Here is a 21,527-nt window from a genome sequence, read left to right as displayed (position 1 = left end):
GTTAAGAAACAAAAAAGTGATGTCGGTTGTCACTTAAGTCAATAGTTTTAGGCAACGCAACAGTCGGCTGTTGCAACGAAAAGCACCGGGCCAGAGGTAGGGCGTTGATGCTAGCTTCAACTTTGGAGCGTAGGTATGGATAGGTCGCGCTTGTGCCATAAATCTGCAATTCCTCGGACACTTGATCGTTGTGCTCTGCAATGACCTCGATCGTGTATAAAGCGCCGCAGGAGTCAATAAGCGCTCGCAGTCGAGTACTGGTGGACTCACCCTCAAAGCTGCCAGGTCGATGTCATCCAGGCTTCGCGTGGGGGCGTTTTCAGACATGGCTGGCCGAACTTGCAACGTTAGCTTGACAAGTTAGCCAGATTTTTCACAAGGAACACGTTGAGGACGTGGTAGTGGCACCTTTGGTGAACTTAAATGTCCGCAACAGGCAGTCCAGTTTGGTGAAATCGTTGCAGCGCTTAGATGAGCAATCACATTGCAGTTTCGACCACGCAGCTGGCTACCTCGAGGCAACTCTCGGCGACACCTCGGAACGTCGTCTTGTCAACTAAAATAACAGTTCGCGTCAAGCTAAACAACGGCCAACGTCACGACATATATTTCAACCAACTTTTACTGTAAGTCGGCCGTAGGCACCCTCCAACGAACGACCAGCTTTTCCAAGCAGTGCACTCCCACTGTTGAACACCTTGCTGCGTTCATTATATCAAAACGTCTTCGATTCTGACTGACAAACCGGGAGCGTTGTCATTGGAGGAATTTCGAGGCTAGAAGAAAAATGGCACTACTGCATTGTTCTTGATGATAAAGCATAAAAAAGCCAAAATACGCAGCGTTTTTTACGAACGCAATGGTGTGATGGCGCCCGAGTCCGTCAGCACCGCACCACAACCGCCTGTCAAATTGGCAGCATTAACCGTAAGTAAATATCCCCGAGGGTATTGTTGCAAATGTCTCTCAATTGGTTTGTGGTTGTTAAACTTCCGAAATACACCCAAATTTTCGCCCCGAGGAGACAGGTGGGTGCGATTAAATCAGCTTTGACTTTAGCTAATGCGGCTAAGAGAGGAGGCTAAACAGTATTTTCTCGAATAAACTTTCCTGTTTTCATTTTATGTGTTGACAGTCGCGTCCAGAGATGCCAACCTTTCCGGATAAACACAGACAAGCAGGCGGGCGGTGTGTTCTGGACCAACCCCCGCAACACTCAATCTAAACCGGGCCCTCGACTCTTTAAAGTTGAGCGTCGCCTTCGTGTCCACCATCCAGACTGGAACACTCGGTACTTGCAAATCCAACACTGCGGTATATCGTACGCAGGCTCAAAACACCGTCTGACGGGCAAACTTGTTATTATTTCGCCATGTTTCGATTCGTAGCGCCGCCTCCCACGCCGAGCCTCGAGAGATGCAGTTCAGTTTGGGTATTTTCGAGGTTGTGTCGACGATTGGCTGCGGACGAAACTCTTAAAGTATTTGAGTCTCTGTGGGTGGCTACGGTATGCTATGAGGGACAAACGAGCTCAAGGCAACGTGACGTCACCTTGATCCCTGCGCATGTTTATCCAGTTTGACTTTTAGGTGTTTCCCAACCCTTAACGCGCTGAGGATAATATAAAAAACAAATCACAACACGTCACACTAATTGAAGAAAGTCCCATTTTTTACACAGGTTGCCGATGTAATTCTGTCATCGGCAAAGCATTTCATTTTGCCTGTCACAACATGTTCCTAGAAGCGATAAAGTAATAAAGACGAACAGCATGGTATGCTTAATCGTAAAATAGTTTGACCATTTAAGTGAAAATTAGACAATAGCGGATGGTACAACTGATGGCAAGCTAGCTGGCACAGTAACTGATAAGCTTATTGTATTTCATGAAAACAGAAACTACTTGAAAATCTAATTCAATCTGAGTCATAATAAACAAATCAAAACCATATAAAAATAATCTACGATGAAAACTGCCTGAACTACTGTAACACTGGTAATTGTTGCAAATGAACAGCATTTCCAACTTTTATCAAGCCATGAGACATTTATTATATTTTTTAAAAAAAGATGGAACACCACAAAACTAAAATGTCATAAAAAGTAAATACAATGTTAAAACGGTAATGAAGTAGCGGGACTGTACTAAATACATCACATGCACAATGTAGATTAGTAGATAAACTTTTTTTTCAATAAAGAAACAATTTTCACCTGATGAACTATCATGATGGCATTGTCGGGCCAACAGTGGCTGGCAATCACTGGGTTAAAAATACAATTATAGTTTTCAACACATGCACTGACAAATTTTATTCAGCTATCAAAACATCAACCATTTTTCTATTGCATTTTCTAAATGTGGCCTCCCTGGTTGTCGGGAATTAAATTAGGCCCATTTTTGTGTTGTGTGTGTGTGTATGTGTGTGTGTGTAGTGTGCTAAACCCTGAGTGACAATTCATTCGGCAGGAATAACTAACATAGAGATGTACATTCATAAAGAATATAATGAGAAAAGCACTATAGTAATATATTTTTGAAATCTGGTAGTGAAAAGTTATGGTTAGTGCAATAAAATCATGATTGTAAAAAACATTTGATAAGGTCACTTGTCAATACAGACTATATCACAGCCCAACATGAGGAAGATGGAAGTAAACCCTCTTTACCCAATAAAAGCGGCACTTCTGAGGTGCTTCACACAGAACGACAACTGTGGGTGTTGACTTGTGTTTATGGTGGTAATGATTCAGGCACTTTATTTCGTAGTCCATCCAATATTGCTGGTTTTGTTACAGGCTTGTGTACACCAATTTTGGATTTTTTTGCAGATGCTTATTGTACAGTTAAATGAGTAAACTATGATAAGAGGCTACATAATCTTCTTTGCAATGATTAGAAGTAGGGTTGCACAGGGCCCAAACGTAGACACGTTTGATTCGACATTATTAACAACGTAGCGGTAGTACAAAGGTGTGAATCATCAACTTCAGCGATTCCCAACCAGTGAGCCATTAAATTTCTTATGGTGTGCTGTGGGAAATTATCAAACTTAATTGGTGAGAAAATTATGTATTCAGAACAAATACTCTCTTTGTTTATCTATGCCAGGAATTTATAGTGACAGAAAGAGCAAATAACTCAGGGGTGTCAAAGTCATTTTTTGCCGCGGGCCACATTGTAGTTATGGTTTCCTCTCGAGGGCCGTTATGAATTTGGGGAACCCATTAGAATGTTTAAATCTCTTCAAATAGTACATATAGAGCACACAGAAAATTAATGAATAACTCGTTTTCAAATCTGAAGTCAAGAATAATGACTTTTATTGTGGTTGACATCCAAAAATATGAAATTTTGGCTCAGATTTTAGCAATCATCATGGAATTTAGCAAGTTTGATTTGCTTTCGCGGGACGAAAAAAATGATGTGGCGGGCCGGATTTGGCCTGCGGGCCTTGACTTTGACACCTGTGAAATAACTGATCTTTGATGAGGCGGCAAAAAATATGAAATTGGCAGATGTATGCATCCTGTTTTTGTGAGAAAAAAATTTGGGTGACCTGTCGTGCAATTTTTGAAAGTTAAAATATGTGCCATGGCTCACTAAAGGTTGGAGATCACTGATATAGTGTACATTAAAAAATAGAAGCATATATTATAATACAAGGAAGAAAATGAGACACATCTAATGAGATCCGAGACTTAAAATCCATCAGAACAAGCACAATTTGTCTGCAAATAGGAAGCGCCGTTGAGAGCACCCTCTGGAAGTGCGAGAGTGTTTCTAAATCAGCAAATGGAATTTTTCTTGCTGCATTTATTCAGCCGTGAGACTTTTCGAGATTGGTTAACGACTCTCTAAAATGGCATAGCTACAACAAGCTTTAACTGGCTAGAATTACATTTTTATATTACAAAGATTATTGAGAGCAGTATGTTGGGAAATGTGACATACTATATTGCAACTGTTTTGTGGTTATATGACGACACAGTTGAAACTCTACAAAAGCTATTCAGTAGTGTAAAAAGATAATGTGGACATAGAATCGTGGAGTCCAAATGGGAATCAAGTGGCTCAATACTCAAACATCCACGTTTTTTTGTCAGAGTGAAGAAGATGGCGGAATGTCCAAGACAAAAGGAAAGTCAAGTCAAAATGTTGTTTGCAATATGTTCTTTCCACCCCCGACAAGTCTAAACAGACTAGAATTGAGTTGACACAATATGAAGAAAGCATTTTTGTCAACTGTGGTCTTGTGAAGCTCTTTGAGACTTTTGTGGTAGTCCAGTCTCATTTTTAAATGATCCCTTTGAAAAATCACAATGTCCTATTACTGCTGAGCTATTTCTAAAACAGCCCCATGGGTGGATTTTTCCGCTTGATTCCTATTCCACAAATGCAATATTCATCCGCATATCATGTTTAGGCTAGTGGGACTGCATAGAACATATAATTGAAGAGAAAATGTTGGACATGGATAACGCATAACCATATACTGTATTTGCAAAAATCTGAATGAAAATATTTCAAATGTGATTTGCCTTTGCATAAGTGGCCACATCTTATTTGGATCACACAGTCTTTCTCTCAGCTAATAGCCTGCCATTTCTTTGTATCCATCTCCATAACAACCACAGATTTTCTGACAGATTTGCTGGCACTGCAGTAAGAAGTGAAACCTCGGAGGGAGAGTGAGACACAGAGAAAGAAACAGGGAAGGCCCAAACATCTTATAAAAAGCCCCAATAAATGTAGAGTACACTATGTACTCAACTCATATGAGAAGAATTGTGAATATAATAAATCAAATAGTCTCACACTGTGTCAGTGATCAAATCTACATTTCAGTGGTCAGTCTGAACAAGGTGACAGAGTTGGATTTTCCTCACCAGTAAAAACATTTACTGGGAATCTATTGTGCTCAACTTTAGCTGTAACTGATTACCTCGAAGTGTGAATGGGCTGTGCTGCCACTAAGTCCACAGCCACACAGGGGCTATGCCCTCTCTGGTGCTTAGTGGAGGCAGCAGATTCTCTTCACACAAGAACTTCAAAGGGAAATGGACCAGCAGTCCTTGGACTGCCTTGAGTTCCTCCCTGGCCTTTTCGGGGTCTGTGTCGCTCAGGTGCTCCTTGCTGGTGTATTCCTTCAGCTCTTGCAAATTGTGGACAGAATTACAAGGGAGGCAGCAGAAGACCTGGACCCCCCCCCAGAAGCAAAGATTGCCAGGGGAGGTTAAAAGAGTGAGATGTGAGATTCAATGAAACAATGATGGTTATTGTAGATTCTACAATAGCCATCATTATTTCATTTCATCATCTAAGTTTCATTCAATATTTTTGCATCCTTTCGTCCAACTATACTGATATAAAATATAAATAAATATAAATATAAAATGGAACTGTATAGTGCCACTTAGCAGTTTTTTCTGATTCTGATAATCATGACAATGAAATTGCATGATGATCAATTGCGTGATAATCAATATACAATGGTGCTTTACAATCCAAATTTAATTTGTCCAGTGACGAGATTTTTTGAAAATTATCTTTCTTGATCAAAGTGTATTAAAATGTATTTTATGAGTTTCAGGCTCTCAAAAAAATCAGAATATCTACAGAACTGTGGGGAAAGTGGGGGGTAGTTTTTAAATCATAAAACATCTGTGGATACCTTGTCGTAAATAGAGGCATTCATTTTGGCAGCAGAATTCCACACCGAGAAGAACAAGTCATCACTGATTGGATCATCAATATTGAGGCTGGGATTTGAAGCAGCTCCGACAAGAACACTAAAATGAAGAGAAACATGGGTAAGGGAATTCGGAACCAAGTGTAAATTGTGTCATTAAATCTACTGGGGTGGAGACAGCCTGTCAGTATTTTGGAGGATCATACTATGTCCCCTGACCTGAAACACTCTTTGCGTAGAGCAAGTGTAAGGGGCCCTGCTTCGTACTCTTCTCCTCCCATGATGGATGGGATCCTCTCTTCATCTTCCACAAACACTGCCAACTCACTATCCCGGCTCCCCAGCATGCTGCGATCATTGATGTTGGCTGATCCTGGAATCAAAGTAGGGGTGTGCAAGAATTTACCAGCACGAAGATTTAATTAATAATTAAGTATGGCTCATGTACAGGTCGTGACCATAACCATATGCTGTATTTTTTTTTTTTTTCTGTAAAATTTGGGATTAAAAAAAGAATAGTTATCTAAACTGGAGTAATAAAGATAAAAAAATCTATCATCCAATTTGACACACCTTCGTCCTTTTAATTTTTATTCAGTGACATCATCACTCGCCATTCATACGCAGTCAGGTAATTTCTACCTAACCAATTAACTCATTCACGGCCAGACGTGCAAAAATGTGTCCACTCCAGTGCCAAGGTTTTTGTCATTGTCACTTGAATTCCAAAACCCACAGAATATTGACTTTTAGGACATTCAATTTAAACATTCAATTCCCCACAAGAAACCTTAGACACACTTCTTTCATCAGAAAAAAATGAGTAAATTCTTAAGTTATATGGGTCTGGAGTTATCTGATCTTGAGTGCCTTAACATCTGAAGCTGGAACAAAGCGCTAAAATGGAAAAAGGGAAATGCCGCCCACATGTGGAAGGAAAAAACATTGCCAGAGGCCATTGCCAGAGGCCATGGCCAGCGTTTTATTGGCATACAAACAACAAAAAACAAAACCCGAACAAATTCAGTCATGGCGCTCTGCGTCATTTTCAATTCCCGAATAAATTAGTGAATGGCAGTGAATGAGTTAAGGTAACGACACAAAGGTTAAAATGAAGCACTGAGGTTTGAACTCGTAAGTGGTGACTCACCAATTATATAGCAGCGGTCATCTGCAATGAGGGTCTTGCTGTGAACATAGATGAGCTCAGTGACTAGCGACTGGGAGAGCTCAGCTTTTGTTCTCAGGCCGCAGACTGTGATGTACTCTGTCCACTTGTCCTCCACTGGGAAGCACAACGGAATCACATTGACTTATTTGGCCTCACGCTGTGACAACTTCCCGTTTGAATACATACTGTATTTAGAATGAATGTCAAGCAGGTGAAGAATGAAAATGGAGACAGACTGGGCAGATATCTAAGATCAGTTTCTTCGTTTAAAAGGAGCAACACAAAAGAAATAGAGAGAAAGAGGTTACCAGTGGACAGGTGCGGTTTAATGATATGAGATGGATTGAAGAAATTGGAACACCAGATGAAAAAAAAACACTCACTTTCACTGAGTCTTGACAGGATGGATTGTTCCCCCCGACATATTGTCCTATGAAACAGAATCATTTCAAACTGGGTTTTTAATTCCATGTCTTAATTGACTCAGTGATAAATCTGGATTTTTTTTTTGTCTCCTTCCGAGCATGGGTCAGGTTTACAGGGCGATTACAGCAGCACATGCATCATACAGTACCTATCAATGTTATTAAATGAGCATCGGTGACTTCAGTATGACAAAATATAGTTCATAGACTACTGGATAAGTTAGCGTTTTATTTCTCAGCATTTGCAGAATGTAGCTTGTAAATGACAAACTTCCATAAATATCAACCATGTAGGATAAAAACATCTCAGAAAAAAATCAGAAATTCTGAAAACAGACATGCCTGTGAATGGTGTGAGTGCAGAATATGAGCTAAGAGAAGAAATGAAAAAAGGTTCTTACCTGTAAGTGAAGTGAAGAATGGCTTGGATCGCATTTCCACCTCCGGTAGTGATGTCGCCCTCAAATCCAGGCAGCAGTGGGATCACCACAAACACTCGATATTTCTTCTGCTCTCTGTAAAAAAAAAACTTATTTGATTAAAATTGTATCCATCCACTTTTGGTTTATTTTATAAATCTTTAGGCACAACTGTGTCATGTGTATGAAACAGTGACAAATAATTATTTAACATGTTCATATATGTTTGTTTTACATCAGAATACAAGGCGTTGTTACAGTAGCAGACCTGTAAGCACGGAGAATTCGGTTCACAATGGCGTCGCCGATTCCATTGTGGACCGTCTTGCCATCGGCGCAGCTGATGAAGAACTGGTTCTAATCGAAGTAAGAAGCAGATGGTGGCTCAGTGTGAGGCAAAGACTAAAACTCATAGCTTGCTGGCCGGCGCGGTTGTATTTGTACTTTCATACTACGTCAATATTCGACACACACAGTCTGTCACTAACGTGAAATTTAGGGGAATGAACAATGTTGCTTTGTGAGCCAGCACCAAATACTTCCAACTTTCAAAGGTCACTTGACCATTTGCATAGGTTGTACTGGTTTTTAACATGTCAAGAGAATACTGCAATGCATGCCACTGCATTTAGTCACTGATTACAAGCCATCTTTTTATTACCTCAATGTAAATATAGTGCTGGCTGTTCTCAATGGTATGGATGTAGGCATTGAGGATTGAGTTCTCACAAGTGCCAGTAGACCAACGATCCGCAGAACGTAGCACCTGGGGAAAATGGGGTGTTAGCATAATCATTCAGTTACTGTATGAGATCCTAAGGTAATGCTCATGACTACACAACATAACAATAATAATAATGCTAATAATGAATTTCATTTTTAATCACCTTTCAAAACTGTCAAGGACACTTTACAGTAACAGGCTAACACATATTTACTTCCAGATAATTAGAAGAGTTAAATAGTGAGAGAATCCCATGATCCAAACCGTCGGAAACCGGATGTGCTTTTATAACTACATGCATAACATTGCTATTTAGTCTTACCAGGTGCACAAACCAGGGAGCGAATACTGTATTATCCGGTGTATAAGGCGCACCCAAAAGCCTTCATTTTCTTCAAAAGATGGCCCTGCGCCTGATATGTGAAGTAATATTGAGCCGCAACGGGTTTCACAACTACTGTCAGCAGTCACTAACTCCATTTCCCCCTGTTGAAGTAGTGCGTACCCCCAGTTTTTACTGTAGTGCCTTGTAATGTGGTGTGCATTATATTTTGAAAATGTTTAAATATTTATATACAGTATATTTATTTGGAAAACTTTTTACATTCATTGAAGGTGCGTCATAGTCAGGTGCACTTTATATATGGAACATTTTGAAAATACACCATTCATTAGGGGTGCGCCTTGTACTGCAGTGCACCTTATTAACCGGAAAATACGGCAAATTGCAGCCAGAGCTCAAGGTTATTGACTCCTGAAGACTGTTGAAACATTACCTGAAACCGACACTGTAGTTGTAGGGAAGCTGGTGCATGATGGGATTCAAGTTACAGGCCAACACCCACAGCACAATAAGTTACTGACACAGGCTTACCTGCTTTACACGGTCAATGTATACCAAAAGTGTTACTGAAAAGGCTTGCCATGAACTACATGCAGAGCAAATCCTGTTGAACATGTAACAGATCAGTCCGCATTTCTTTTGTTTCTTCTTATTTGGCTTCTTTCAGTGTTTAAGTTTTACAAAAGGCTAAAAACTATTTCTAAAGAAACTTGTCTGTAAATGGAGTCGTTGAGATAAAACTGGTAAAAGTCTGGGAACAAACTACTCCGCATTGGGGTGAAGAGAATGTATGCTTCGGATAAAGTATGGATTTGTCAGGGCTTAAGAACCACAATGCAAAAACAACTCAACCCGGCAGTGATGGAAAGTTACATGTAAGAAAGGGGCAGCAGCAGAGCCCCTTCAACAAAAGTTCAAATATCTCTGGCATTTGTATGCTGTGTGAACGCTTGAAAAATTAGAGCAGCAAATAATTTTTTTGACATCTAAGATGTAGCTTGGTAAGTACTGTATGGGAGAAAATACTATACAGTACCTGCACTTTGGCCTTCTTGGATCCAGGCACGGTGAAAGACAGTTTGTCAGCACTACAATGAGATTTGGGGAGCAGGTAGGGGTAAAAATCGTCCTTGTACTTGATTTTGAAGATCTGCCAAGACAGCAAATAAAAGCCTGTTTATTTCGACCTTCTTAACATCCACCCTCGATAGTTTGGCACATTGCATACTTAATAAAACAAACAATCATGCAAACTATATACAGTACCCTCCTTTAGCTGACATTGTGAATTTCAGTCACAAATTTGTGGGAGTGAAAATGTTGATCTCATCATAACCCTAAATACTGTACAAAATGACAATGAAATGGGCCTCATTTATGCAATTTTCAAATAAAAAAAATTATGGGCATTTTTATGATTTTTTTTTTTACTTTATAAACAAGCTTTACATCATCTTTCTGAGCAAGTTTACTGATAGAGATTAGACAGAATAGAAGTTATCATATTTAAAAGTTTCATGTTGTTATATACTTAGTGAACATGTGTGACTCAAGTACACATTTAAAGCACAGAAACCTGGGGTCAATCTGAATTGAACAGACACAGCCTGTAAACCTGTCATCTTCATCTAGGAGATCTAGCCATGGACATAATTTAGTACTTGGTTAACTCCTTCCTTAGACAGAATTTAGGACTTGAAACTCCCTCACAGGAAGAGCTCATGAGCCGGGTTACAAATCTATCGGTTCAAGGAAAGACAACCAATTAAAATGTCTATGCTCTTGGTGCTTGGGACGACCAGGGGTGTGGTATTCAAATCAAGAAAACTATGTTTTACTAATGTATTACTTAAATTTGCATTTATTCTCTATAAATCGCTTGGCAGAGGGCTGCAGAATTTGGGTGTTTGTTTTGAATGGCTGCGTCCCCTGCCGGCAGTAAAAGACAATCTTCCTGTGTTCGAGCCTTTGTCCACAGTGTCCGATCGAATATCTCTGACCCTTACCTAAAAATAAAGTCTTCAATTCGGCAAAAGTTTTTACTTCCAAATTTATGGGGACGTTTGAAGAACCATTTCAATTGCAGCATGACAGCGTCTCTTCCAACTTTACATCAAAAAGTTGTATGGCCAAAAGTATCCGCACATTCACAAAAAGTACCACTCCCAACTTTGCCCAAATTTGACCTTTGTAAAGTTCCATCGCTGGATGAAGTGGCGAGCCACATCCCTGGCTGCTGTCCCATGAAGAGCTGCCGATAGGTCGCGCCACGGCATGCGAGGAACTCTCGTACGATCGATGTTATCTGAATATACAGTAAAGTCTCATTATATCGATATTCTCGGGAGTCGGAAAAAATATCGATATAACCAGACTATCGATATATCCGATCCTGCGGCATGTAAATTTTCTCCTTGCGTTCATAGAAATATTATCGTAATAAGCAGTACTATCGATATAACCGATAGCGATATAACGAGACTTTACTGTATAAGAAAAAAATAAATTTTATCTCCAGAGATCTGTGTGTTGATGCTGCGTGGAGCTATACCTTCAAATGGTTTGTCCAGCTGAACCCAGTCTTTCCAAATAAAGTTGCTGTAGTCTTTGCCTAACCACAGCTTAGTGTTGCCTTTCAGGTCCATTGCCTCTTGTGTTTGATTATCGGATGGTTTCGGACCAGCCAGACCATTCTCCTGGTGAACAGTCAAGAAATGTCAACAGGAAGCATAATAGAATGAAATCATCTCGAATAATAGGCTCAACGACTGACAACAACAAGAAAAGACATGACACTGTCTTACATCCGTCTCTCCTTGTGGCTGTGTCTCAGTCTCTTTCACTTTTTCAGCAGTGTCTGTTGAGTCAAGGTCAGCGAGCCGATACTGACTGTCGTCCCATCTCCCGAACGCCAAGTCAATTCCCCCGACAAAGGCTACAGTTTGGTCAATGGCCACCATTTTTTCATGGTGAGCCCAAAGTAACACCACAGATGAGACATGATCAGGATGTCTCATTACCTGTTGAATTAAAATAAACAAGAATGAATTGAAAACTAGCCTTATTCTTTGATTTATAAACTTAAAGGACAACCAACGTCACTTTTTTGTTTTTTTTAACTGACACCAGAAAAACGTTTTATAGCATCTAAAATGCCCAAAACATGCAGTATGATATTTTTAGTCAAATGCAAAACACCAATAAAAATGACTTAAAGTGTCCAAAATCTGCAAAAAAATTGAGCTGCGAATTGGGCATTTTCAGAAAGTCTCGCCCCCCTTCCGTGACGTCACGCCAAAACGTCTTGCATTGCTGGTGAATCAAAACAATGGCTTCAGATTCGGAGAAGATGCTTTCTTGTTACACATCCAGTTATGAATATGATTCAAATAGTCCTGATGAGCAAAGCATACATGTTTGCAATCGCTTAAAGAATTTATTTGGGCCATTTTGAGGCAAACGGGCGGGGGTGGGGGGGAATGTCTCAAAAAGAGGCAGAAAAATGGCGACCAGCTCCGGTGAGGAATGAATCAGCTCGTTTCCACAGCTCTGATACATACTTTCCATGGAGTTTGCCTCCCCTTGCTGGCGGCTTTTAAGACATGGTTTAAAAAAAAACAGTACAGCAAAATATATTGACGTGATGGAAAGACGCTACAATGCGTCTTTTTTACAGTGAGGAGGCGGTCCTTTTCTGATGTCACGTAGGGACTCGTCACCAACTCAAAAACAAGACTTCCTGAATGTTCAGCGCGAGTCTTAAAACGTAAAATATAGCTATTGCGGTGGAATCTAATTAAAATACGCCCAGTAGAAGTCATGTGAAGCCATTTTACAAATTATGGACACAACTTGTCCGGAGACGTCGGTTGTCCTTTAAATTAAAAATTGACTCACCTTAATGTTTGGATGCATATCCATAAGAGTCCTTTTACTGTGCTCACTATTGATGCCAAGTGCAAGCTCCACCTCTTTGTAAAGCAGAACACACACTTTTACTCCTTGTTCCTGCAGGGGTGGGGGGGTTAAAAGTTGATATACAGTATACAATACATATACTGTAGATGAAATTGCAATTTCCTAAAAAAAATGTGCAAATGCCCAAAAATTGTAAAAAAGACAGATATTAGCCAAAGACTTGATACCATGTTAGTACAGGTAGTAAATGGATGATAGACAGTGTTTATTCATTTACTCTGAAATTTGTCACACTTCACTAAAGCAGGAACAAATTCATACAGTATTTACTTTTGATGGAGAAAAAAAGTTCAGTTTCCCAGAAAGAAAGACACAGTACATGAACAATAAGATAAACATAAGTAAAATACTCACAGCTTTGCGTTTGAGTACTTCATCCAAGCGCCAAACATTATCAGTCGCCGGTCTCTTTAGGAACACTTCAGGGCTAAGCCTGATATTATTAAAAAATATCGTATTTTAAGTGTGAGTATGATCGCCTCAAAAAGGAAACTCTTCATCAAAAAATATATATATTAATATTTCCAAGGACTTACCACCAGTCTGTGATAAAAATTTCCTCTTTTGCTTGCTCGAGCGCATGGGCAAGGTCTGCAAAGTAATCGCTCCCATTGACATACCTTCAAAAATGACAATTCCCCACAAAAGACATTCAGGTTAAGATGAAGATACTCGAGATAAATTACACAAGCTACCATTTAGTAAGTGTGTTGTCCCGTGGAGGAGCAAATCCGTCGAAGCGTTGAACTTTAAGGAAATGGCAGGTTTCAGCTAGCCGGTTGATTTCATGACTCCACCAATGTGCTTGTCTATAGCTACTGCATTTGATGATTAGATTCCTGAAAGCAGCAAGTGGGAATCATGAAGCACATTTTAAACAAGGTAAAAGGATGCGCATTCTTTCAGAAAACACAAAGCAGATTTACCGAGTGAAATTCTCGATGCATACTCCGTATTTTGTTGCTGTGTAAGCACGGCCCACTTTCACGTTGAACTCAGGGTCGAAGAGCAAAACAAAGTTGATGTGTCCGTTTTCTCGGTTCATGTACATCAAGAAAGAATCTTTCACCACCAGCCACCGCCGTGACCAGCGGTAGCAAATCTGATGATGGCCGATGCAATTCAGACCCTGAACACGGTGACCCCCCGACCTCTTGAAGATGGGCCCTTCCCTAAGTAAATAAACAACAGTCATATTTTGGCGTCCATGTGTATCACTTATCACAGAAATACAATAGTCGAAGGCATACAAGCCCTTGGGCCCAAGATCCGCGACGAAGGAGAGAGCACCAACAGAGAGGAACTCCAGCTTTGAAGGCAGGGGAGGAGATGCAAACATGCCATTGAGTTAGTCAAGATTACATTGCACGTCTTTGTTTTGTTATATTTTACCATGCTGTGGTAATTCCTGCAGAACTTGTTTTCCAGCAGATCATTCAGGTGCTCTTCAAGGTATTTCTGCATCAGAGAAATGAAGTGAAGAAGTGCAATCAGAGAGCACAGATCCCCCACATTTCTGTAGGAATAAAACTGAAAAATAACTTTCAGTCTAAACAAGGAATAAGCAACAACAGAAGATATGTATATTATATTATAATATAAAGGGCGGCCCGGTAGTCGAGTGGTTAGCACACCGGCTTCACAGTGCAGAGGTCGCCGGTTCGCGTCCCGGTCCGGCCTCCCTGTGTGGAGTTTGCATGTTCTCCCCGGACCCGCGTGGGTTTTCTCCGGGTCCTCCGGTTTCCTCCCACACTCCAAAAACATGCATGGCAGGCAGATTGACAACTCCAAATTGTCCCTAGGTGTGAGTGTGAGAGTGACTGTTGTATGTCTTTGTGTGCCCTGCGATTGGAATAATTCAGGGTGTCCCCCGCCTCGTGCCCGAAGACAGCTGAGATAGGCTCCAGCAACCCCCGCGACCCTAATGAGGAATAAGCGGTATGGAAAATGAGATGAGATGAGATTATAATATAAAAAAAACAATGCTCAAAATATCTGTGTGTCATTTAGGAAACATTCATCACACTACACTTAAAGGACAACCGACGTCACTTTTTTGTTTCCTAACTGACATCAGAAAAATGTTTTATAGCATCTAAAATACCCAAAACATGCAGTATGATATTTTTAGTCAAATGCAAAACACCAATAAAAAAGACTTAAAGTGTCTAAAAAGTACTTCAATTTGAAACCGGAAGTGGCCAGTTTCAGAAGGTCCCGCCCCCATGTTCGTGGTGTCACGGCAAGACGTCTTGCCTTGCTCGAGAATCAAAACAATGCCTTCAGATTCGGAGAATATGCTTTCTTGTTACTCATCCAGTTATGAATATGATTCAAATAGTTCTGAAGAAGAAAGCATACATGTTTGCGATCGATTAAAGAATTTATTCTGTGTCATTTTGAGGCATCAGGGGTGGGAAATGTCACACCCAAAAAGGCAGAACATGGCGACAAAGCAGCGTAAGGAATTAATCAGCCCGTTTACACAGGCTGATTAATTCCTTATATGGAGCTTTTTCGTTCTCTTCTGCCTCTTTGTGGTCCTACACGACGTTTTCAGACCAAAGTAGAGCAAAATGCATTTACGTGATGGAAGGACTGCTAAAATGCGTCCTTTTTTTCGGTCAGGAGCGTTCCTTCAGTGACGTAATGTACGGACTCGTCACCAACTCAAAAACAAGACTTCCGGAATATTCAGCGTGAGTCTTAAAACGTAAACTATAGCTATATGCAGTGCAACCTTTGTAAAATACGCTCAGTAGAAGTCATTTGAAGACATTTTACAAATTATGGACACAACTTGTCCGGAGACATCGGTTGTCCTTTAAGGACCGTTTTTTTCCAATACCATTTTACTAGAGGTCCTTCTCGTCCGTTGATTACCGCGTAGGCTGGGCATTTCCTCAGGCATGGCCCTCAGCTGTTCCCTCTCCTTTGCAAATCTGGAAGAGGCATTTGAATACTCAAACAAAAACTATGCACATTTCACATTTCCTGTCACCCTGACGAGGTTGATTTGCATAAACAGTTGTGCCGACCTTCCCAAAGGTAGAAAGTGAATCATCATTCGGTGGTTGTAAAGGTCTCGATGCAACTCCTGGAAGTGCTTATACTTCCTCTTGACCGTCCAGTGGAATTGACCATGGGTTAGCATTACTGTGTACAGGGTGCCGACATGAACCTATGGAAATGAAATAAATAAACACAGATTGCAATGACCAGATATCCAGCAGATATTCCCGACAGAGATCATGATAGATTGGCCAGATGTGCGACGAGTTACATTTAAAGAAGGAAATGAACGAAGATGAGAACAAAAACAAACCTAGGGTTAACCGTATTTCCTCAAATAAATTTAAAACAATTATATGGTACATTCATCTATTTATCAACTTTCTATGGTGGCCTACAGTATATGAAGTTGATTTAATCTGAAATGATGATTAGATGGGCGGCCCGGTAGTCGAGTGGTTAGCACACCGGCTTCACAGTGCAGAGGTCGCCGGTTCGCGTCCCGGTCGAGCCTCCCTGTGTGGAGTTCGCATGTTCTCCCCGGACCCGCGTGGGTTTTCTCCGGGTCCTCCGGTTTCCTCCCACACTCCAAAAACATGCATGGCAGGCAGATTGACCACTCCAAATTGTCCCTAGGTGTGAGTGTGAGAGTGACTGTTGTATGTCTTTGTGTGCCCTGCGATTGGCTGGCAACCAATTCAGGGTGTCCCCCGCCTCGTGCCCGAAGACAGCTGAGATAGACTCCAGCAACCCCCGCGACCCTAATGAGGAATAAGCGGTACGGAAAATGAGATGAGATGAGAGATGAGATGATGATTAGATAAACACTTACTGTATCTGCCAACGGCATTTTAACTCAATCACTGCCATTCACACATTTATTCGGGAATTGAAAATATGATGTAGAGCGCTATCCCCAAATTTGTTCGGGTTTTGTTTTTTCATGTTAGGTTGCTGATAAAGTGCTGGCCATGGCCATTGGCAATGTTTTATTTTGCAAAAGGGGGGCAGCATTTCCCTTCTTTCCATGTTAGCGCTGTGTTTCAGTTTTAGCTGTTGTTCAAGTGCTATATAAACCAACATGGATGTATTGCATTGTATTTTCGACAGCCGCTCTCATTTCAAGCTCATATAACTCCAGACCCATATAATTTAGGAATTAACTATTTTTTTCTGAGGAAAGAAGAGAGTCTAAAGTTTCTAACGCTGTATTTAATGTTTATGTAGTCGTGAAACTCAATATTCTGTGGGTCCTGGAATTCAAGTGATAATGACAAAAACCCTGGCACTGGAGTGGATACATTTTTGCACATCTGTCAGTGAATGAGTTAAAATGCTGCATCAAAATAATAATTCCTTGTCACTAATAAATCCACTGTCAACTCTCCAGTTGAGTAAATGTCACTTTTAGAGAAAATATGGTCAATAATGTTGATGCACATTCAGCATTCTCACAATGACATACGCAGTATACCTTAGAGCGAGTCGTGTATCTTTCTGTGTTATCCACTCGACATGTGATAGGGACGCCAGGTATTAAATAAGGTATACCCTCCTCCTTTAATTCTGGAAGATGATGTATCACACTAAAAGGTCGACCATCTGTTTGGAAACAATGGAAATACAATTTATTCAAACGCAGGAATTGATTTACTCCACACACACTCCGTGCCCTCTGGAATAGCTCAGATATTTCTTACCAGTCGTAGATAAGAGTTTGTCAATCTTGGTTTGATCCAGAACGCGAATGTCATGAGAAAAGCGTCTTTTATCAAGGACCTGGGCCGCAGAGGCCTGAGAGGGTGGCTCAATGTCATCCTCAGGAGTGGCCATTGTGGATGTAAGTAGCAGCTAAACTGCTGAAAACGATAAGTATGAGTATTATTCATCAGACATAGTATGGGGTTCAGACAAGATCGTGCACAATAGTTCCATCAAGGATCTGTCTGACAGAGGCTTTTGTGAGAAACTGCAAACGCTTGCAAGGAGGATATCATGACACTAAAGGAATTTCATCAAGACTTCTAACAGTTTTCTGTATGATCTTTGGTTTGCCCGATTAAAGCTGAAGAGTTGTCCGTGTTACTTTCAACTTGAAAATGGTTGTGTGACAGGTTAACTGGTTGCCACAGGCGTTCCAGAGGGGCCAGCAACGGCATCACTGGCGCCGGAAGCAGTTATTGTCAGTGGGGAGGTTGGGGAGAAAATTGAAGAACACAGGAAGCAGCTATAGAGCGGTCAGGTGAATGAATGTGTGTGAATGCTTTTGTTTGGGGTGCATTGCATGTGGGTGGGTGTCTGCCAGTTTCCTGGGAAACAGGCAAAGGAAATGGAGTGTCACTGAGTCTATGTGAGTGAAATGAGAGAAAGTGACATGGGGGAGGGGAGTGAAGTTTAGGCAGAAAATAAACAGATTTTTCCCTACACCTTTTCATTGCACTCAAAACTTTACTAACTAGAACAATGTCGGTGTGTGTGTATATAAGATGAAAGTCAAGAACGCTACTTGGGAAAACTTGGCCCAACTTTTTAGGTAATTCATACAAAAGAACGTTTGGGCTATTTTGTGCAAAATAACCCAAAAGGTTGGGTCAAATTGACGCAAGTATTTCCCTGTCCCTTTTTTGAACCCAAATTGTCTCAATTTTCTGAAAATCTCCTGCGAACATTAGTGTGGATTGACCAAAGGAAGAGACAATAGGATGTCTGTATCATAGATTACAACGTAACAAGTATAGCACTGTTATCATCAGGGGCCAACGGATGCATTAATTTTGACCCCTTCCTATCTCTGTGAGCTTGTTGCTCAGTATAACCGAAGCATACTTTTTTTTGTTGGCATTGCAGAAAAAAAAAATAATTACAAGTGAAAAGATTATGGCATGTTAGCAGTTGCATAAAAGTATATTCCCTGAATGTCTCCATAAAGTTGTTGACATGTTTCAAACCATCACAAAATTTGCTGACTTTCACATGGTGAGATGTTCAGGGCCCCGGAGGAAGTACTCCCATGAACTGCATTTATTCAAAGCTCTCAGTGTAATGTGTTAGTTTAGACCGGTTTAGAACACAGGTTACTTTAGAAGTTATTCACACAGGTCAGAGCATCGTAAATTGCTTATTAGCTGTCAACTAAAGGTTTGGTTGTCCAATATTTAACATCGAGGATGACTGTGAAATATAATTCACCACCATGACCAACGTGAAAATATTATTGTATAGTAGGCTTAAGCGTTTCTTAAAAGAGGACATCGAAAATAAATTACATATTGTAACATGCCCTGAAGAAATAATCAAATCCAAATAAATCATGCAGTAGAACGACGTTTTCAAATTGGAAAGCCTGTAGTTTATACAGGAGGCATCTTAAACATATTTGCATATTAAATATGCAAGCTGCGGTGTTCGATTATTTTTAAAAGTCGTTCAGTCCTTCCATCGTGCATCCCAACAAAAACATTCCACTCTTCAGGTGTCCGTGAATTATACCTTAGCTTCACAATTTCCACCACTTTTCATTTTTTAATCTGTCCTATTTTTGAGTCAATGTTTGCTACAGTTGCCAAATGAACTTGCAAATGTCAAAAATCTGAATGACGTCTCCACCCACATACATTTTTTGACAGCGACACATCCCCCAACCAAGTCAATGAACTTGGGGCGTGAGTGACTAGAGGTGACAGAATAATCATTGTTTTTTACACCGGTACCTACTCAACAGTGAAATCTGCAGATTGCAACGACAATTATGCGACATTTCGATGGAGTTAGCGTCAAACTGAATGAGGCCCAGCGGTGCCGTCGCCTTTTAATACTCACTCTCAGTTCAAAATGAAACACTAGCAGCTCCGCATCCCCGGTTCCTAAACATCCAAGATGACTTCATGTTTATCGTATATTCACACGTAAAGCCATTTTATCAACGCGACGTAGCGTTTCATTCAAGACTTTGCCGACACTTGGTCCAAGCGTACGTTTTGTACACTAGTCCCCTCCCATTTGGCGTCCCGAAGTACAACACCGCGGGGAGAGGAGAGGAGCACAAAGGAGAGGGGGGAAAAAAAAAAAGAGTTCCTCCTTTGTCACTAGCGTCAGACAAGACAGGACGTGTGTCAGGAGGACTGTACAGTGTTTTTGTTGTTGTTGTTTTTAACCAGAAGTGTCACGCTCGCACAAAAAAAGCCACAATATCAATATTGTGGCGCGATTACAATATCGTACACAACCACTGTGTCCTTGACGAGGAAAAAGCTCGACCGACGGGAAGCACAGCTTCGACAGTTAGTTGCTCGAGGGCAGCCACAACTCGTCTAGTGGAGCAAGCTGTCACGGGCAAATTGAGGAATGTGGGATTTATGACAGAAGGTAACACGAAGGTGCGGCTTGCGGCGACGTGTGTCACGGGAGGTATCGCGAGATGTATCAGGTAGTCAGCCCACATTTGAAATCTTGAACACTGAACTGCAATATCCCTTCAAACTAGGCCATTGTCGTCATCTTCTTGACACAAATAGCTTGGCTCAATGTATTATTTCTTTAGTCTATTTTTTATTTGTTTAATGGCATAAAAGCAATCGTATTTTTTTAATTAGTATTACTTCTAGTCAGTGGCGGTCCGTGCATTTCACACCTAGGCATTCAGCGAAATCCTACTTAGTCCGACTTGAACAAATATCCCTCGTAATACCATAATTTATGACACAACGGCTGGAGATATCATTTACAAAAGCACACGCACGCAGTACTGGGCGTGGCATCACCTTAATCGTCAACAACACAGGCTATTTTCCGGAGCAATTACACATCAATAAATCTGCTTCAGCAATTAGAACTTGTCACTATACGTGATACTGCAAACACTTAAAAATAAAAGAAAATTTAAAATCATTTGTCCACAAAGTTTTATGAAGTCCACCAAGAATATGCAATCTTTAACAAGATTTTACGCTAAATTACAAAATGTCAGTTTAATATAAGAAAAAAAACAAGACGTTCACAAAACGAACTATTTGTTGAAAATAAAAGTAAACACATCTTCTTCATTTGTTCTTGAGAATAGGCCTACATGCGACAGCGAGTTGTCCTCTCCTTCAGCCATTGTGGGTTAAAAAAGCGAGTGGATATACTTGGTTTTTCTGCTAAAGTTTCTGGATCTGATCTGTTGTAGTAAAGAGTTTGATGGTTCTCTTTATTTGTAAGTAGGTTCGTTGTCAGATCTCCCAGGCAGGTGCCTGTGCGGGGCTTTGCAAGTCTCTTTGAGTCTGTGGGTCCGAGATGAGTCTGACTCTCTCTGTCCCACGACAGCTGCTTTTATACCATTTTCAAGTGTGTGATATGCGTCAGGGAGAGACGCACATCAAGGAGATCAAGGAATTGAAAGACATTAAAGCTGCGGTGCGTACCGTTGACGCCACAGTAGCTTGGTTGATTTGCATAGCGCTGCCTCCGCTGAGGGCTGAGGTAAAGTGAGTATCCAATCACAGGAGACGCGTACATGTCATGTTCAACGCGAGGCCCTCTAGCTGGCCTTACTGTGCCAACTCGTGATCTGATTGGCTATCGCAACTATATATAAAATACATGTGCCCGTTCATGTACAGCGCACAGACGCCCTCACTGTTGATTCTGAAGGCGTCTGTGATTTCATACAGCCTGGCAACACAAGCTAGCTGAATTTTGATTGGATTAAAAACTCTGACCTAAAACTACAACACTGAAAGGAGCATAACCAAATGGATATAATATAACATCAAGAAAACAGT

The 21,527-nt window shown here is 40.8% G+C and overlaps 2 protein-coding genes across 6 annotated transcripts in view; both read right to left on the bottom strand.

Moving 5' to 3' along the window:
• mink1 (misshapen-like kinase 1) overlaps window positions 1–1,739 on the bottom strand; it is a 29,522-nt gene extending 27,783 nt beyond the window's left edge. For 2 of the 3 annotated variants that reach the window (XM_089016600.1, XM_089016601.1), the window contains exon 1: window positions 271–1,737. In XM_089016600.1, the coding sequence (XP_088872726.1) occupies window positions 271–327 (57 nt within the window). In that variant the 5' untranslated portion in view covers window positions 328–1,737. Of the gene's footprint in view, window positions 1–270 lie in introns of all 3 variants that reach the window. The other variant, XM_089016599.1, reaches the window with a different exon arrangement.
• A 288-nt stretch (window positions 1,740–2,027) lies between these two features.
• On the bottom strand, window positions 2,028–19,739 carry pld2 (phospholipase D2). 3 transcript variants are annotated; one of them, XM_089016602.1, is made up of 24 exons: window positions 19,585–19,737; window positions 17,466–17,624; window positions 17,240–17,367; window positions 15,792–15,934; window positions 15,602–15,695; window positions 14,146–14,211; window positions 14,004–14,062; window positions 13,680–13,925; window positions 13,449–13,592; window positions 13,290–13,373; window positions 13,108–13,186; window positions 12,673–12,783; window positions 11,580–11,795; window positions 11,327–11,471; window positions 10,962–11,080; window positions 9,812–9,925; window positions 8,370–8,474; window positions 7,977–8,065; window positions 7,691–7,804; window positions 7,248–7,294; window positions 6,844–6,978; window positions 5,913–6,066; window positions 5,676–5,793; window positions 2,028–5,199 (listed from the first exon to the last, which is right to left on the bottom strand). In XM_089016602.1, the coding sequence occupies exons 2-24, from the start codon at window positions 17,596–17,598 to the stop codon at window positions 4,975–4,977; spliced, it is 2,868 nt and encodes a 955-aa protein (XP_088872728.1). In that variant the 5' UTR covers window positions 17,599–17,624; window positions 19,585–19,737; the 3' UTR covers window positions 2,028–4,974. The 3 variants fall into 3 exon arrangements, 2 of the variants coding, with proteins under 2 accessions (XP_088872728.1, XP_088872729.1); XR_016117798.1 differs by lacking the exons at window positions 2,028–5,199; window positions 5,676–5,793 and adding an exon at window positions 7,051–7,124 and having other exon boundaries at window positions 5,928–6,066; window positions 19,585–19,739; XM_089016603.1 differs by lacking the exons at window positions 15,792–15,934; window positions 17,240–17,367; window positions 17,466–17,624; window positions 19,585–19,737 and having other exon boundaries at window positions 14,146–14,674; window positions 15,602–15,688.
• Between the last annotated feature and the right edge of the window lie 1,788 nt (window positions 19,740–21,527).

This window comes from Hippocampus bargibanti, linkage group LG16, assembly GCF_051943395.1.
Source record: "Hippocampus bargibanti isolate YZ-2025 linkage group LG16, ASM5194339v1, whole genome shotgun sequence".
Classification (NCBI taxonomy): Eukaryota; Metazoa; Chordata; class Actinopteri; order Syngnathiformes; family Syngnathidae; genus Hippocampus; species Hippocampus bargibanti.
The sequence above is the reverse complement of the archived record's forward strand: the minus strand, read 5'-3'. Positions and strand labels throughout refer to the sequence as shown.